Source organism: Mytilus trossulus, chromosome 4, assembly GCF_036588685.1.
Source record: "Mytilus trossulus isolate FHL-02 chromosome 4, PNRI_Mtr1.1.1.hap1, whole genome shotgun sequence".
Classification (NCBI taxonomy): domain Eukaryota; kingdom Metazoa; phylum Mollusca; class Bivalvia; order Mytilida; family Mytilidae; genus Mytilus; species Mytilus trossulus.
Genome location: NC_086376.1, coordinates 16,383,712 through 16,403,719, shown reverse-complemented (window position 1 = coordinate 16,403,719; position 20,008 = coordinate 16,383,712). Strand labels below are relative to the sequence as shown.

Genomic DNA, 20,008 nt, shown 5'->3' with positions numbered 1-20,008 from the left:
TTTTGAGGTATTAAGTATTGTGTATAAGTTTCACAAAATTTGGTTGAGTCATAATTAAGTTAGAGAATGGAAACGAAAAAAATTCCATTTGTAAGGGAACATAACTCAAACAATTAAAGTGACAGCACCAAAATACAAATTTAATCTGTATTTTAAGGTAATAAGCCCTGTGTATGAGTTTGATAACATTTGGTTGAGGCAAACCCTAGCAATTTTTCATTGTAAAGGGACATAACTCTTGAACATTTAAGGTGACAGCATGAAAAATTCACATTTTATCCATATTTTGTGGTAATAAGCATTGTGTATTAGTATTGTAGTAAAGCAACTTTTCCATTTGTAAAGGAGTTTAACTCTAGAATGGTTATAGTGACGACACCAACATTTGGTTGAGACAAACCAGTTAGAGAATGGAAACTAATTTTGGGACAAATGTATGAACGGACATGGATAAGAAACGAGTGACTGGTGAAAAATTATGTTCTTCCAAATCTTGAACCAATGCATACAAACATCATAAACTTAGTCTTCTGTGCACGAATTTATCATTTTTTTCATTTAAATTTCATATAATCCTCAATTTTTTTTTCAATCAGTCAGTGTTGTTGTGAAAGTACAAATGTATGGCAGGTAATTTAAGTTCGTGTTTTGAAGCCGAAGTTTAACGATGGTCACCTGTTTGTCAACAATCGACAAAAAATAAACAAAAAAGCATGGAAAGAGAGCACGTGTTTAACATGTAAATTCAGATAATAGTTTATTTTAAGGACATCCATGCGTATTGTGATCACCGGATTTTTACGAGATGGGTCACACTGAGGTCACTTTGCATACGGAAAATATGTCGGGGGAATTGGTTGCTGGAAGCAAGCAATTAAAATAAAGTAAACTTCTTCTAAATATGAATAAATTAAATAATTTTCTTCAGAAAAAAGTATATGTACTTAAGTTTTATAATGAAAACTATCCATTGAGTTATAAAAAACATATGCATTATTTTTTTTGATTTGAGGTTTCTTATTACTTTAACTCTAGAATGGTTATAGTGACGCCACCAACATTTGGTTGAGACAAACCAGTTAGAGAAAGGAAACTAATTTTGGGACAAATGTATGAATGGACATGGATAAAACTAAATGCCTTTGTTGAAGGCATAAAAATTAAGCTGTAAAAATTAAAGTCATACTTATTTGTTTATATAGTTGTTTTACAAATAATAGAAAAGATGTAGGTATTATTTGGAAAAGGTGGAAATACCTACAAACAAATAGCATTTATAAATTGTAATTTTCCATTAATATTATAACAAATTGTATTAGCATATCCATGTATAATAGGGAGAAAACAAACAAATATAATGACCTTACCTTCTCAAAATAAATAACAGTATACTGTAAATCATTGTAATGGACATATGGGAACTCTATCATCAGATACATGAAGTTAGAGTCACGTTTCTGCTTCTCGTTGATCAGTTCTATTTCACGAAATGTCAGTCGGTCCAACCAATCAACCTTCACCATGTGTCCATCTCTGTGCTTCTTACTTAACTTTAAAAAGAAGTGAATAAACAATTAGGCAATGTGTCAGGTCTTGCCATCTGTAACAATAAATGCAATTCAAAGACATTACAAGACTGTAGACTCAATAAAAATGATTTGGAAAAAAAAGAGAAAAAAAATTATTGAAAAAAATCTACATTTCTTACATGTTCAAATTATTTTTAGAATGGTCCTCCTACACCATGTACAACTGGTTTATATTAAGAAATCTAATCTAATATATAGTCTTTTATCAAAATAGTTATAATCTCTGTTTTTACTAGAAAAGATACAACTTGTACATGTACTACAATTGCTTGTGGATTCTTGATTGTCAAGACCTGTCCAAAGTCAGGAACCTATAGTTCAGTTGTTGTTGTTTGATGATGTGGTTCAAAGTGTTTCTTGGTTTTTATATAGATTAGACCGTTTTTCATGTTTGAATGGTTTTACACTAGTCACTTTTCAGCCATTTATAGCTTGCTGTTTGGTGTGAGCCAATGCTCTATGTTGAAGAGTTGTGACCTTTAATAGTTTCTTTTTACAAATAATTTTTATAAGTTTTAGACTGAAAAGAAGACCAAAACGTACTTAGTGAGAGATAAATCATACTTTATAATCTATCATCTGATCATTATAATCCTAATAGTTTTATAAAACAGTTTTTGATCCTCAATGCTCTTCGACTTTGTACTTGTTTGGCTTTATAAATATTTTGATATGAGCGTCACTGATGAGTCTTATGTAGACGAATCCCCTGTCAGGCGTACTAAGTTATAATCCTGGTACCTTTGATAACTATTAACACCACCCAGTCAATGCCCCTGCTTGTGGACGTTTTGTCCCCAAGGGTTTCACCAGCCCAGTAGTCAAGATTTCGGTGTTGACATGAATATCAATAATGTGGTCATTTTTGTAAATTTCCTGTTTACAAAACTTTGAATTTGTCGAAAAAACTAAGGATTTTCTTATCCCAGGCATAGATCAACTTAGCCGTATTTGGCACCTTTTTGGAATTTTTTATCCTCAATGCTCTTTAACTTTGTACTGGTTTGGCTTTATAAATACTTTGATATGAGCGTCACTGATGAGTCTTATGTAGACGAATCGCGCTTCTGACGTACTAAATTATAATCCTGGTACCTAATAATAGTTACCTTACCTTGACAACCCATTAGCTGGACAACCCATATGACCATATTACCATTACTATACTGTGGATTCATTATTGGATACCAATTTTTGTGGAGTTCGTGGGTACAGGTGAACCACGAAATTAAATGTTCAACGAATAACATATTTTCCATCAGTTTGTATGCAGACTTTGCCAAAACCACGAAATTAAATATCAACGAACATGTAATTTTTCCTCTATCCACGAAAATTGGTACCCACGAAAATAAATGAATACACAGTAGGTTAAACATGGTTGGCTAAGTTATTTACCTTTGCGAGGCGACTCATTTGGTCATTAGTATCCTTAGTTTTACCAGGTGTGGTAGAATGGTTCTGTGGATCAGCTTCTACATTTGGCCAAACTTTTAAATCTATCATACCCTTTCTAAAAGTTCTGGAAAAGAAAGAAAGAAAATCAATATAAACCTATCAAGTCTTTAAATATAGATACTTTACAACAATTTACAAATATCTTTCAAGAGCCAGTGTTTTCCCTAGAAGGTCCATACATAATGAGATCACCATACATTTAGACACTTACCCTTTAAAACAATTTATCCCTTTGTGTTCAATTTGTTTTAGAAAAGACTTTGAAACAACCCGAGTTCACCCCTTTGGTCAATCTGTAGTTTCCTATGTAATGTTTGTTATTTATCTTAAGTCTTACTTCTTTTTTCTATTGCCTTGTCTGTTTCTTTCTACAATTGATTTGTTTAAATCACTGCATTGGAATTTTCCTGCTTTACTTAACAATCCCTTAGAAATTCTTTTTAGTAAAACTTTTGAACCAAGGCTAGTAAATGCATAAAATGCAATGTGTGTAAGAAAACAAAGATGCTAAGATTAGTATAGATGTTATGGTTCTAAAGGAATTTGGTTTTCAAATTAAATTCTTTTTTTCTTTCTACAAACAACTAAAATGTTGTTCTGTATCATGGTTATTCTATGTTCATACATTTGAAAATTATGTCAATCACAAATCAGCCATATTTTTAATACTTTGGTGAATAAATTCATAAACACATACAAAATTCTCTCAAGAGACTCTAGCTGAAATACAATATTCATGTAATTAATGTAAACATTAAAATCCTACCCCCTTTTTCCAAACAGACTGATGGCTGTTCCCCCTACTGGTATAGCCTTGTTGGTACCATAGATGTCCCATATCGTCATAGCCATCATAGCATTCCGCGGTAAGTCACTAAACTTCAATGGCAAAGTGATCCATTCATTCCAACTAAAATAAATGTATAAGTCTAATATAAATCTTCTCACAAACAATTTTTTGCTTTGCTAATTGTTGAAGGCCGTATGGTGACCTATAGTTGTTAATATTTGTGTCATTTTGGTCTTTTGTGGATAGTTGTCTCATTGGCAATCATACCACATCTTCTTTTTTATATGCATTGTTATGCAGAAAAAAACGTACCAATCTGACATGAATCATACCACACATCCATATTATTATACTAATAGTTGTGAAATAGTTTCTTTTTTTCTTATTTCTTTTATCAAAACAATTATCAATGATTATTCAATAAACTTCACAACATTAATTATTCTATCAAACAAATTTAACATTAATGAGAGAAAAGACTTGTAATACATTGATCAACATGATATTTGAAACTGAATTTCTATAGTGATATAAACTTTGATATGCAAATTGACATCATTGATCATGCAAGTCAGGAGCCTCTGGTTTTTGTTAGTCTTGTATCATTTTAATTTTAGTTTCTTGTGTACAATTTGGAAATTAGTATGGCATTCATTATCACTGAACTAGTATATATTTGTTTAGGGGCCAACTGAAGGAAGCCTCTGGGTGCTGGAATTTCTCGTTACATTGAAGACTTGTTGGTGACCTTCTGCTGTTATTTTTTCTATGGTCTGGTTGTTGTCCCTTTGATACATTCCCCATTTCCATTCTCAATTTTAACTTTGCAATTCTATAACAATGTAAAATATATTGGTCAGTAATTAAAGATATAGAGCTTACTTCCATCTAGTGCTAAAAGCTTTGTATGATGTACTAACTGCCAGTGACAAAGGTCGCCCATCTGAGTAGATTCTACAGGTCACATAGAGGTCAGAATGTCCTTCCTGATACGCACCAGAGAACTTTAACATTGGATCATTCAGAAGTTCTTGGTAACTTGGCCTCTGTCTCTCTCCTTCCAATGTACCACTACAAATAGTCCAGTTTATTGTTAGAAACTTTACCTTCTTTAAATTCAATGCTAGGAACCAAAATAATAACTGACAATTTTAGTGGCAATCTTATATCAAGAAAACCAGTTTGGTTGAGTGTGGTCCAATGTTCAGAGGGTGTCAATTTGCTATTGTGCAATACACTATGCTGTTGCTAATTGACCCCAGCCCCTCTTCCAAAAAAAAAAAAATACTCCCCTTTGTTTAGCCAAAAAAGAAATATTCAGAGAAATTTCTGAAATCTGACATGTCTGGAAAAAATATTGTGCCCCCAGTCCAATTTTTTTTCTTTCCCTCCCACTATTATTTTTTTTACCTTCCCCCTTTTTCCCCCAAAAAAAATCTTTCCCTTAAGTCATGCAAATAAATGCAACAGTAGTATACCGCTGTTCAAAACTCATAAATCCATGGACAAAAAAAAAAATCGGGGTAACAAACTAAAATATAAGAGGAGAACAAAGACACAACACCGAAACGCAACACACACAGAAACGGACCAAGCATCAGACAAAACACCACGAGAATAACAAATATAACATCAAAACCAAATATATGCATTTGGGATAGACAAGTGCCGTGCCACGTCTTATCTCAATATCTCAAAAATAAGAGAAAACACAAACGACTCAACGTTAAAATGCAACACACACAGAAACGAACAATAATATAACAATGGCCATCTTCCTGACTTGGTACAGGACACTTTTAAAGGGGAATAAAAGTGGTGGGTTGAACCTGGTTTTGTGGCATGCCAAACCTCGCACTTTAATGGCAAAGTTGAATATAACATTGAAATGACAACATAATATTACAGGACTACAATACAAATAAATAGGAGAACATATTAGACAAAGAAAAACATGATTAATAGATAACAAAAAGCATCAGGTTTAAAATTCAATAGGCCTTGTCCACACAAGACTCACCAGTGACGCTCAGATATAAAAGATCGAAAGTGAAAAAAGTACAAAGTTGTACAGCACTGAAGATCAAAATTTGAAAAGGTTTTGCCAAATACGGCTTTGTTTTTATGCCCGGGATAAGAACATTCTTATTAAATAGAACAATTCATGCTATTGCAAACAGTAAATTTTATCAAATGAATATGAAAGAGATATACATAATGAAACTGAAGTATTAACTAATTACAGAAAACTAAACCCGAATACATAACGCCCAGATGTAAAAGATTGAAAGTGAAAAAAGTACAAAGTTGTACAGCACTGAAGATCAAAAGTTGAAAAGGTTTTGCCAAATACGGCATTGTTTTTATGATTATGTATATCATTTTCATTTTCATGTAAGATATGATCTCAATGCAAATTCCAATGGAGGTTTTGCAACCATAATAAACCATTTGAATACTTTTATTACATCATAAAAGTCTTAAAATAGAAAATGATATACATAATCATGGCTCCAATTAGCAATTTCAAATACAAAAATGTAGTAATGATTAAATTGACAGCTTAAAATCTCAAGACAATACAACATATATTTATGCATCATTTAAAAGCAGTGAAAGGGAGGTAAACAAAAAATAATGTTGTGTTTGGATTACCTCCCTTACACTGCCTTTAAATTTAAATTGTCTGAAGCAATTGCCCATTACCCATGAAAACTCTTGTTTTCCCCTTTTTTGCCCCTAATTTCTTCACAGTGTATGCTATTACCCCTAAAAGCCAATCCTTATCATTCGTTTGACATTTGTGGTATGGAAACTTGTATAATTCCAGAGAGATTCTTACACCGTTCCACAAGTTAAAGAACTTATTGCTATTTGGAAATCTGTCCAGCCTGACCCAAGAATCTTTCCCACTTGAACTATTGATATCATACAACATTCACTTTTCCATTGTGGCATCCCATATTTGGAATTATGTTGTCAAAATTTTATAGGAGTCTGTGTGAAGTCCAGTAAATTGGCAAACAAATAGCAATAAGGTGTATTGTCTGGATACGAGAAAAATGCTAATAAGGGCCCTTTTTGGCCACTAATTCCTCAACTGTTTGGACCATAACCTCAGAAACAATCCTAATCTTGCTTTTGTTGTTATAATGCTTGTGTTTAAATTTCATAGATTTCTTTTTACTTACAAAATGACTTGTATATGACTAAGTTATTGTCCGAAAACCAAATGTCTTCAGATGACGTTGGTGCTGACGAAGACAACATGATATCAATTTAAGACTGCTGAAGTTTTTACGGTCCTATTATATGTTATATGGTTTGCTACTGACCCCCAACAGATCCATAGAGGGTAAATAAAATCCCCCTCTATGGATCTTTAGGGGGTCAGTAGTTAACCTTATAATGAATTTATCACACGCTAGACTTTTTCTGCTGCGTGTTGTTGAAAAATAAACAATGAAACACAACAACATTAATAGATGACGTCACCATTAATGCATCACAAAACCCCCTATGAAATTTACTAACCCCCGTAACAGTCGCATAGGGGGTCACCATGTGACGTCTTTAAACCAATCACAACATGATAATTCATCCGCAGTGGGATAATAAACATTGAATGTAGTTCCTGCACCCAATTTATTCTGCATCATAATGACTGTTTACCCAAACAAACCTTCAACCTTCACTTCAGAGAAATTGAAAACCCTTGAAATGTAAGATTTCCTAAATAATTGTGTGATTTTTTGTTAAAATAAAGTATGAGTAATTGAATACATTTTGATCTGAACGTTGACATCAAGATCACAACTGTAAACATAATTAAATCTGTCTGTCAGCTCTGTCATCCCACTTTCTGTCAAATACAGGGGAAGTAATTTACTGATTAAAGCGGTGATGGCACAGAAATCTGTAAATCATACATTTGTAATCGAAGGGATAAACAAGCTTAAAAGGCAAAAGAATGAAAAGTATAGAGGATAAACAAGCTAAAAGTCTTATGAATTAAAAAAAATCTATTTTCCCTCACAAATAAACAGATTTATTGATTTGTAAATAGATTTTTTTTAATGTAAATAGTTTCCCCGACACCGTTTTTTACTTTAAGCGTTTCACTGAACCAGACCAATTTAAGTTCTTAATGAATCACATGTTCTCAAACATTTTAAGGATTTCATGTTTTTTCAACTATGGGAGAGCTGTCAGATAAATTTTGACATCAAATTATGCCTCTTCACTGTGTTGAAGACAGAAGGTACTTTAAACTTTTCCATGCTGTCAATGCATATATTTTACCACATCTTAATATGAGGCAGGTGTTACCTGTGAAGGAGGACAAAATCCGTATAAAATCATAAAACATTACATTACTCACAAGTTGACACAACACAGGCACTTGTTCTGGTATCAGGTTCGTTCGCGCCCTATACACTTTCGCACCCCACACGTGCGCAACCCGCACATTCGCACCCCGCACGTTTGCACCCAAGGTCCATTAGCTCGCTACACTTTCGCGCCCAATTTTAAATCAAATTCCAGTTGAATAATTGGAAATTCATGATTGTTGTTATAATTAAAATTGCTTTGGTGTAAGTAAAACATTCAAGATTTTAAATGAAAAACACAAAATATAATTGTTTTTAACAGCTTGGTCCCTTTGATCTGAAACAATAAAATATAACGATACACTATTATAACCAAAACATGATAAAATTTATTCAACACACAAAATAAAACGTAGTCAGAATCTCACTTTATTTTGAAACAAGTCAATAAAACAAATTTATAGCAATACACTTACCAAAACTTAATTAAGAGTTATTCAACACAAAAATAAAACATTGACAGAATGACAAAATCCCACTTTATTTAGAAAGGATTTTTTTATAACAATACACTATCCATAACATGATTGAGATTTATTCAACATAAAAAAAAATGCTGTCTCTCTTTATTTTGAGACAATGACAACAAATATTAGAATACACTTGCCAAAACTGGATTACAAAGCTATAATTATTAGATACACAAAACCAATTGAAATTGGGCGCGAACATGTAGGGTGCAAAAGTGAAAGGGGGCAAACATGAGTGGGTGCAAATGTGAATAGGCGCGAACAGACCCGGATATACGTTGATAGTGGGTCTTCCAATGGATAGATACAAGTGCCTGTGTGACACAAGCAGAAACAGTTGACATGAATTTGACAGCTTAGTGTCCCTTCAAAGGAACATGTACACACTCCAAAATAAGCAATCCTTCACATTGTGAATAAGTGAACACCTAATGAAACTTAATCATTGTTGAATTGTGTCTTAATTAATTTAACTGTTAAACTGTTTAAGGCAGTGTTGGCACGTTCCTGCATGCGGGGAAAAGTGACCTTCGTAGGCTACGCGTACATGAACCTGCATCAAATTTGATAAGAAACTGTCTTATGATTGGGAATGAAGCATGAAAGATACACAAAAAATATCAATTATTTCCTGATTTTGTGAATCTGGGTCAATACAATGTATGTTTCTGTGTGAATTCAGTGAAGAGAATGGTGAATAATGTTTTTTTAACTTGCATTTAATGTATATTAGTTAGAAAAACTTGAAATTAAATGTAAAACACATTATACACAATTATAAGTAATAGAATAAATTACAATACATGTATGTCTAAAGCAAGATGCATCTGATAATTATATATCCATTCAGAACTCCGTATTTATCATTTGCTACTTCTACTGATGCACCTGAAATATGATCATGTGATGTAGATAAAAAATGAAATTTAAACTTTTGATTCAGATGTTCAGTTTTGTTTTCATCTCTTTTTTTTTTTTTTAAATAATTGTATATCACATACATGACATAAACCTTCTTAATTTCAAAGATTCATACTAAATATAAAAAACTATCCCCAAAAGACCAAAATGACCAAACATTAACACCTATAGGTCACCATACAGCCTTCAACAATGAGCAAAGCCCCTACCGCATAGTCAGCTATAAAAGGCCACAATAAGACAATGTAAAACAATTCAAACAAGAAAACTAACGGCCTTATTTATGTAAAAAATTTAATGAAAAACAAATATGTAACACATAAACAAATGACAACCACTGAATTACAGGCTCCTGACTTGGGACAGGCATATACATCAATAATGTGGTGGGGTTTAACATGTTAGCGGGATCCTAACCCTCCCCCTTACCTGGGACAGTGGTATAACAGTACAACCTAAGAAACAGACTATAAAAATCAGTTGAAAAAGGCTCAACTCATCAGATAGACAAAAAATAAAAGTGGACGTGGCCGGGTGCTTATAAATGCAGACACAAAAAGACACAACGAACAGATCTGAGAGTACTCACAGTTATCTGACAGCTAGTTCAAAGCCACTAACAACTAATAAAAAAATTATGCCTCTAAGACTACACACTAAATCTGTACACATCCAACATACAATGGATTTAGTGTAAAGACGTCATAAACAGCCAGAAAAAAACATGACCTTGTGGAATGCCAAGTCAATATTTTTGATTTTTGATTTTTACAGAAGTCCAACAGAAATTGAAGAGGATGAGGATTCCTGTCCAAGTATTTGGCAGCAATGTCCTGATTCTATTCTGCTTCATATATTCTCATTCTTAGAAGCGAAACACTTGACAGCCTCCTCACAAACCTGCAAGGTAAAATATGATCATTGGTCAATGACAAGTAAGGGCATTGTATGTTACTTTTTCTGGTCAGTTTATATTTTGACTATGTTAAAATATGAACACCAGCTTTGTTGACAAATGATTGTAGAAAATGATTATCCAAATAAAGGTATGAATTTTTCATACATATACATTGTAATTTGTAGAAAACAGTCATAATTTTTTAACATTTGCACATGTTTTACATGAAAAGATATGAAATGAAAAATCAAAATAAAATTATGGCTTGTGTTATGTTAAGCCAATATTTTCGTATATCTCAACAAGAGTTTGACTTCAACATAATTTCACAAAAAAAACAAAAACAAAAGGAGATGAGGTATGATTGCCAATGAGACAACTATCTACCAAAGGTCACATCATAATATTTTCTATCATAGATAGATTTCTAAAAAATGAAAAAATAAATCTAATCTACAGGATGTAAATCAAAAGTGCATGGTAATCAAACTATTGTACTACTTACTACAAATACTATCTATATCCTGTGATTATAACCTTCTTTTTTTTTGTGATGCCGAGACAATTACATTGTATTAAAGATTTTGATTGATTTTTGCTTGCAATATAAATTAAGCATGCCTTTGCCTGTCTTTCAATCATGTTATATGTAATATCCTTCATATCATATTGTGTCATTAAAACATTTTCTACTTGAAATAGGATTGGAACAGAGTTACAAATGATGAAAGCTTATGGAAATCTCTGTTAAATGCTAAATGGGGAGTGAAAAATCAAAAGTTACCACCATCAAAAGAAAGCTGGAGGGGTGAATACAAACGTTTGGATTTTCACTCGCCCATCCATCTGAGTGAGACCCTGACAGACCATGATGATGAAGTACTTCATGTCAGCTTTTCTCATGATGGCAAGTTATTCTGTACCACATCAAAAGATGCTACTATCAAAGTTAGTATTTTCCTCTTAGTTGTAGATTTTTTGCTACATTGTACATTGAAGACCTTTTGATGGCTGTTTTCTGCTTATTAGTCAGGTTGCTGTCTCTTTGACACATTCCTGTTTCTATTATATATTCTATTGTCTTCCTGGTAATGAAATGTTTTCAAAAAGGTGCACTGAAAGATAATCTGAGTATAAACATGTTTGATAAAAATGAAATGGTACGTAACACTTTGGTATTTTGAAAATGCAATTTGCAAAGAGATAAAATATTACTAAAAGTTCACCAGACACTCTTCAACAATTGTTAAAAATTTCATAATTTCTAGATGATCTATTTAAACATTTTTTTATATAATTGTATTAGACAGTATCCATAATATTTGTAAGAATGAGTTTGTTAATAATGCAGTTATAAATTTAAAAAAACTCTGGTGTACATAGTAATCTTTTGTATGGCTTTTTCTGCAATGTTCTACACATTTTGTATGGTACATGTTTATTCATAATAATTTGTACAGGAAAAGGGTATTTATGATGAGTTTATTTCTGGTTTTTTTTATAGGTTTGGAATGTAGGTGATCCAACAACGATCAAACACACTAAAAGTTTCCGTGATTTGTTGTCATGGGACTTCACACAGTTTTCTTGTTTTAATCAGATTGACACGTTATTACTTGTTTCCAGTGTAAAAACAACAGATTTTATGGACAGAAGAGGTTATGTTGCTATTATTTCTCTTCCTCATGGTAGGTAAACATATCTTTTATATTTCCATCTAAATTTAAACTTTTTAATAAAATTGAGAATGGAAATGGGGAATGTGTCAAAGAGACAACAACCTGACCATAGAGCAGACAACAGCTGAAGGCCACCAATGGATCTTAAATGTAGCGAGAAACTCCCACACCCAGAGGAGTCCTTCAGATGGCCCCTAAACAAATGTGTATACTAGTTCAGTGATAACCATATTTGTGTGAAGTCCCAAGATAAATTTAAAACATAAATGGCAAAAAAAAAATTGTTAAAAGATTAGGATAAACCTATAAATTATCAAACATGAATAAAAAGATATCTTGTCAAAGAAACAGCAGATGTCGAAAAATACCAAAAGATTGGAGCAAATGTTTGCAGGGGCCTGGGGCCTAGTAAAAAGTATATTTGGCAAGTCTAGATGAATAACCTTAACTCTTGGATTTCAAAAGAAAACATTTTGTTGATCTGACCAAACACAACTTTGAACATTTAAGTTTAAAAAAAATTGTCACTCCTCTTACCAAACAGAAGATTCAGAAATTAACAACTATAGGTCACCTTATGGCTTTGAACAATGAGCAAAACCCATACTGCATAGTAAGCTATAAAAGGTCCAAAATGACAAATGCCAAAAACTGACTGCCTGATTTATTTACAAAACAATAAGCAATAAAATGAATATGATTTACATCAGCAAACAACAACACTGAATTACAGACTCATGTATGCTTACACCAAACTGAGACAGTGGTGTAACAGTACAACATAAGAACAAAATATTCTGAAACGAGGCGGGATTTTTAATTGTTTATTTTCTTTCAAATTATTATAATTTGTTATCTTATATTATTTCAACCCATTTTTAATTTCCATATCAGATTTCCGTATTATCCGTGTAGTATCCATGGATCCATCACAGTTATTTGGATCTTGGCTGGACAATAGCACATTCCTTGGAGGCTGTTTGGAGATCAGTCTAGATAGATTCACTACTACTGTACAGATAGAATCATTTGATGTAAGTCTTACTGTGTTAGATAAAGGGAATTTAAGGGTCTTCAATAAAGTGAATTTAACACCAAATTTCTTGATACCTGTAGCTATATATAGGTAACAACAAACATGAAAATTGTACTTTATATTTAAAAATTTTCTTATCTAAGTATAACTTTTTTTTACTTCTTCAAGTAAATAAAAAATACTTGTACAAGTATTACCCTGACTGGATGTTATCTGTCTGAATATGTATGTAAAATTACCACAAGACGTTAAGCAGCCATACATCATTCATTTGAAGTTAATGTGATTTCTTACCAAAATCCTTATATGATTCCTTAAAACCCACATATTTTCCTCTGTTCTTGTTATTCATTGGAAGACAGAACATTTTAATCACTTACCAAACGCTTATATGAATAAAACATCAAAAACTAACTTGAAACAAGTTATTAAAATCTAACGCCAGTCTTCACCATTTACCACTAGTTTTATATGCTAGACTAGTAAAATTCTATTCAGACTTGTAAGTTATTGCAAAACTCTGTTTAGACACAAAAAAAAAGTTGCAATATTGGTGTTCGGACCGTTATTTGGAAAAGATTAAGTTGTAAAAGAGTTTCCTCAAACAAACAAAAACATGCAAGCAATAGTCTATTCAAATCATGTTTTTATAAATATAAGAAAATGTGGTATGAGCGCCAATGAGACAACTCTCTATCAAAGTCACAATTTGTAAAAATAAAAAACAATTATACATGTTATAGGTCAAAGTACAGTCTTCAATATGGAGCCTTTGCTCACTCCAAACAGCAAGGAAAAGGGCACCAAAAATGACTAATGTAAAACCATTCTAATAGAAAACCAATCTATATAAAAAAGGAAAATCACTTATGAACCACCTCAACAAATGACAACTACTGAACATGAGGTTGCTGACTTAGGATAGGTACAATCGAATACACCCGGTTTAAAGTGTTTAAGTAGTAAACACCCTTCACCCTTACCTAACAATAGTGTAACATCTCAATATAGAAAGACACACTATAAAATATCAATTCAAATGGCTTTAAATATGATTCTTTTCTAAAGGTTCCAGATGGTTCTGTGGAGATAAAAGGTGAAGAAAGTGAAAATCTCCCTGAAGTGGAAGAAGGAACAGGGAGAAATCTGTTTACATTTTGTAGTGAAACTGCTAGTTTAATTAAATTTTTGACAGTAGCTCATATTCCTGTTAATGGTGACAAGGGACCACAACTCTACTGTGATAAATGTGCTAGTCAAGAAAGAGACACAAATCCAAGAAAAATTCCTAAACGAGACCAAACACTCTTCACTTCAGACATAGAACATCCTGTTCAATCACCCAGTGTTTTATATGGGGATGAATGGGATAAAAACAATAGTGCTTCATGTTCATACAGTTCAACTAGTGCTATAAAGGAGAACAATTCTCTGTATCATATATCATTGTGTAATCAATGTCAAAATGGAAATGTTAATCGTAACTTAATTTTTGTAACAGGAGAATTTGCTGTAGCTTTACATCAATTAGGATTTAAGAATGTTTCTCCTGCAGTATTAGATCTACCCATGAGTCCATCAGATGAATCGGTACAGGAAGGTGAAAGTCACATGGTGGTCAATTTTAGTAACAATGACATAACACTACGGCCTATAAGAATATCAGACAAACCAGACAACTTATTAGATTTATTTGGACATGTCACAGGTCTTACTTTGTCAAATGATCACAGGTATTATTAATTTGCATTGTGAAAGTTATTTTTTTTGCAATTTCACATTTTAGCTATTTCACATTATTTGGTGTATATCTTTGAAACAAAAACAGTGACAGCATATCTCAAACAATAAAATTTATCAGTAGATCCAGATCAATCTCCTTTATCAGGTTTATATGGAATTTTCTGAAAAAACAAATTACTTGAACTTAAGGAGGCTTGCGGATACATCAAATTCAGCCAAAAATTAAACATTAGTTTTTTCATAACAAATTTTATTAATTACACTATTAGTTATTACATTGCATTACTTTATAATATGGTACAAAAATCACCCAGACAAATCAATTTGGTTTGGCCACAGGTGACTTTAAAAATGTTTATATCATGGAAAAAGCTCCAAATTATCTCCCTTTGGTGCAAAAAAGTCATTTTTTGACGTTTAAATTGAAATATCTTTTTTAACTCATTTGTAACCTATATTTTGTATTATTGTTTTCACACAAGCTGTACATAAACTAAATAATTGTAAAATTTAAGTGATTTCTGTAATTTAGTTGGGTTTTTTTCTCGATATATTACCAATATTTTTCCTATTACATTGTATTAGTTCAACTGAAAAAAAGGACATTAACAAAAATATATGCTTGAAGGCTCTTTCGGAGGCAGATTGTGAGCTTAAATGAAATTTTTTTAGCAAATTTCAAAGTTTCTCATAGTTATAACCTTTATAAAACAATAAACATGATTAAAGAAAATGAGGGAGAAACTTTAACAGGTATAAGTGACCAGAACAATATGATCTGTTTGGACATTATGACTGAAATGATAAATTGTATTACAATTACAGTCCCTGGACTCAACTTTCAACAATCCTGATTTTGACAGAATCCTTCACTATCTAAATGTGCAATGTTAATATACATGCTTAGGCCGTTTTTATTAAATAAGTTGGTTTACGGATCCGCCGACCCGAATTTTCGCTAATTCAAATAAAAATAAACGCACATTTGTCCTTAAAAATTATTTCCGCCGACCTCATATTTATCGATTTACTAAGAAAATTTTAAACGGAATTTTTGTGTTTACGTTTCGTATTCTGGTTCCTATTACTGCATTAAAAAAATCGTAAACCAGTGCACCGGAAACGTGACTGGTTAGCTTTCCCTGACACCCAAAAGCGAAAAAAGGTCGCCCTGTTCTTGACGATACCAGTCGCATCCGTCATCGGACATTTTCAATTTTTAACAAGTTGATGAAACATCATTTTTTTATTGATAATTTAAGAAATTAAGACATAAACGGTTCATTATCTTAAGAAAAGAGGCTGCAGCATTGTATTTGCAGTGTGTAGCAGTTTATTTGATAAAAAATACAACTCAGCACCTCGAACATTTTTGCTAGTTCCGGTGCTTGTCACTCGAAAACGTACATCAACCTAAATTTCGACGGCAAAATAAGTTTGTTACTTCATTTAAACGTGATAAAAGTTGCCTCTAGTAAATGTTTAATCCATTTATTGCATTAAAAACGTCATGTTCCTTTCCAAATAACTTGTCAAACATCGTTTATTTTTGTAAATTTTCTTGCATTCGTCCGCCATTTACCGATTTCTAAACTACGGATCTGAACCGGACCAGCTAAGACCGAAATCCGTACTTTTACAATAATTATTATGGACGCACCGGCGAAACAGCTGACAGACGAATATTGACCACAAAGGGAAAAATTATGTATGTCACATGCATTAAGAGACTTTTAGTTACATCTAATTGATTGGTGTCTATAATTCCCTATATTTTTTTATGGATTAAATTTGTTTCAAACTTGATTAAAGTTGCTTAACTCCGAGACTATCACAGTTAGCTAATATCAATATATTATGGACCAGGTTAATAACTTATATATTTTTTTATGAGAAACACTGAATTTCATACTTAAGATAGTTTTGAATTAAATTGTAATTGATATATTATAATTTCTTTACATTTTTCAAAATAAAAAAAATAAATTTAGTGCTAGATATTAAATATTTAGTTGGAAGTTTCTCACAAGAACCTAAGTAAACTTTTGATTTGAAATGTTACTTTAATTGTATACTCAGATATGAATTGAACAATATTAAAAGAACATTATTTACATATGACCCTTTATACTATAGTAAAATCCAAACATTGTAGGGCACCACACGAATGAGCACTTCTCTTTCAAATCTCACCACTTCACCCTATCAGTTTCAAAAAGAGAAGTCACTTCTCCCTATAATTCTGAAGAAGTGTGAGCCCTGCAGATATCCGTAAACCAAATAAAAAAAAAAACTGGAAAGATCTAGTTTAAATTTATTTTTTTTCCCTCCTCCTACCCTAAGTTTTTTGGGCTGATGTCCGTAAACCAACTTATTAAATAAAAACGGCCTTATACATGTACAGATATGAATTTTTTAAGACATTTCCATGTTCATGTTTGATACAAAACACAAAATTTTAAAAACTATAACTTTTAAACAGAAACAGAAATTTTCACCCGTTTATTTTTAGCAAAGTGTTACTAAATTTATAGGCCCTAAACTACATGATGTATTTTAATTTTTGTGAAATCATACAGATTACAGTTACCATGTTAACAAGAGACAATTTTCTTGCAAACACAAGAATATGTAATAGCGCTGCTAGTAAACAGGTATATTTAACCATCAAATCACTAATTGATGCATTCAGAGCTTAAAATACAATATTTTTATCCCCATTCTAAAGAAACAGACAAAAAACAACTTCAAATCAAACATTTAGAATATGTCATATGTCACCAGCGAATTGATGCCACGAAAATTAGTGACATTATCCAATCAAAATGCGGGTAACATACATGTATTATGTGGCGTTAAAATGTTCAATTTACTTCTTTTTTTGTAGGTATTTGTTCCTGAATTGTAGACCATGGATTGGTAAGGTTGATAGAACTGACCCCTGGGCAACCCCTGACCTGTCACCTTCAATAGAAATCAGAGTTATTGACCTTTGTACACTGCAGGACACTGGAAGACGATATCAAGGTCATAAAGGATTCTCCCCATCAACAATGTGTTGTTTTGTTTTTCTTGATGTTAGTCCAGATTATGTTGGAAGGTATGACTTTTTCTTATAAATCAGATTATGTTGGAAGGTATGACTTTTTCTTATAAATCAGATTATGTTGGAAGGTATGACTTTTTCTTATAAATCAGATTATATTGGAAGGTATGACTTTTTCTTATAAATCAGATTATGTTGGAAGGTATGACTTTTTCTTATAAATATCTGGTTTCTAAAGCATGCTTGGACTAGAATTTATTAAGTATCTACATGAACTTATGTTTGGTGTTTTTTTAACGTAGTAGCCCAAAAGGTTTAATTTTTCTTTCTTTTTTTTTTAATTTATTTTTGGGGGGATGTTACTTCAGTGTCTAGCTACCTGCTTGTTTTTATTTTGATTAGTTGTAAAATCTTTGCATTGAAAATGAAAAAGGAGTGGAGATCCCAAATCAACAAAACAACCAATAGACGTAGAAGACAATATAGTTTTTCACAAATATCAAATATCTATCAGTACAATAGTTTGTAGGTACACATCAGAGGCGGATTTAGGCAGGGGGACCCCCCCCCCCCCCCCTTTGGGGAAAAAAATTGGTTGCTTATATAGGGAATCACTGAAGTGTGACTGGAGCGGGCCCCCTCTTAGGTCAGTCAGTTGGCCCCCACTTATGAAAATTTCACTGCACATTTTGATTCTTTTATAAATATATAAATATTTGGTAGATTAAGTGAGTAAGGGGAGACAAATTTAAATTTCAAATGTTTAGTTACTTTATTAGAAGCAAATGATGATACCATAAAATTATTTACCATTAAAATATAGTATTTTTTAAAACAACCACTTAAACTGATACCAATGAAATAAATGGGAGCTAATTTCCAAATGCTTGTAGAGTAAGACTTTAGTTGGCTTGCATGCTTTGTTTGTATAAACGTATAGCTCAAGCATTGTAATTCATATAGATATCTGCAAACAATATCAAAAGGCATTGTTAAACCTCTACATATATTATACTGTAAATTCAGAAATAATTGCTAGAAATGCGACCGGTTTATTATTGCAATAATTTAAACTTGCATTTTGTAATTTTTTTATATAAATTAAACAGGATTTTTCTCAATATCGCAAAAATAAAAATCGCATTTTAGCCCAAAATGACAAAATCGCAAAAATAAATGCACACAATAATTTCTGAATTGACAGCATCTAAATTTGAATTAATGTTTATTAATATCCAAATTACAATTATACAATATACAAACAAAGCAAGCAAGCAACCCAAAGTCTAACTCTACATGCATTAGGAAATGAGCTCTAATTGATAGTATTATTAAGAAATTAAACCTACTATATTTTATTTTTCAGTGGAAGTGAGGATGCTAAAGGATACTTATGGGACAAACATTATTGTGTTAATCTGGCAACATTTGAACATTCATTTGGTGTTGTCAATGCTGTAGGCTTTAACCCTGCTAACCAAGAATATTTAGTAACTGTAAGTGATGATTGTACAATCAAAATCTGGAGGTCAAAAGCTTTGATGAAAGACTTCGGGCGAGTTTGATAAAAGGATATAAAGCTTGAAAGATATTGGGCGATTTGAGTAATAAGGACAAAGCCCTGTCAGATAAAAAAATGTGTTGAATCTGATTAAATTAAACAATATGTCAGCTTTGAAGAAAGACCTTGTTGTATTACTATAGTGCTGCAATTCAATGTAAAAAGTCAATTTAACACTGGCAAGAAAATTGCTAACATGTGAATGTATAGAAGAATAATTACATTAGATGTATGTTTCATTATAATACGTTATTCTGATTGGCTAATTGCACATCACATGTTATTCCGTAAGCAATTGCATGAGACAATAACATTTCATTCATGATGACACGAGATCCCACAATAAAGTGCACAGGTGAATTTAAAATTTAAACTTCATGAAAAACGTGTTTTTATAATCCTAGCTAAAAAATGTAATTATAAGTA

At 32.0% G+C, this 20,008-nt stretch overlaps 2 protein-coding genes across 4 annotated transcripts in view; one reads left to right on the top strand and one right to left on the bottom strand.

The window, feature by feature from the left end:
* LOC134714782 (phosphatidylinositol 3-kinase catalytic subunit type 3-like) overlaps window positions 1-7,737 on the bottom strand; it is an 80,872-nt gene extending 73,135 nt beyond the window's left edge. For all 3 annotated transcript variants that reach the window (XM_063576341.1, XM_063576340.1, XM_063576342.1), the window contains exons 1-5: window positions 7,621-7,737; window positions 4,720-4,908; window positions 3,814-3,957; window positions 2,988-3,111; window positions 1,368-1,550 (exon numbers count right to left, since the gene is read on the bottom strand). In XM_063576341.1, the coding sequence (XP_063432411.1) occupies window positions 1,368-1,550; window positions 2,988-3,111; window positions 3,814-3,957; window positions 4,720-4,908; window positions 7,621-7,691 (711 nt within the window). In that variant the 5' untranslated portion in view covers window positions 7,692-7,737. The remainder of the gene's footprint in view (window positions 1-1,367; window positions 1,551-2,987; window positions 3,112-3,813; window positions 3,958-4,719; window positions 4,909-7,620) is intronic.
* A 221-nt stretch (window positions 7,738-7,958) lies between these two features.
* On the top strand, window positions 7,959-20,008 carry LOC134714779 (F-box/WD repeat-containing protein 5-like). The gene is made up of 8 exons (XM_063576337.1): window positions 7,959-8,098; window positions 10,394-10,526; window positions 11,220-11,465; window positions 12,022-12,205; window positions 13,091-13,230; window positions 14,301-14,965; window positions 17,863-18,075; window positions 19,388-20,008. Exons 1-8 carry the CDS (start codon window positions 8,070-8,072, stop codon window positions 19,584-19,586), a joined length of 1,809 nt encoding a protein of 602 aa, XP_063432407.1. The 5' UTR covers window positions 7,959-8,069; the 3' UTR covers window positions 19,587-20,008.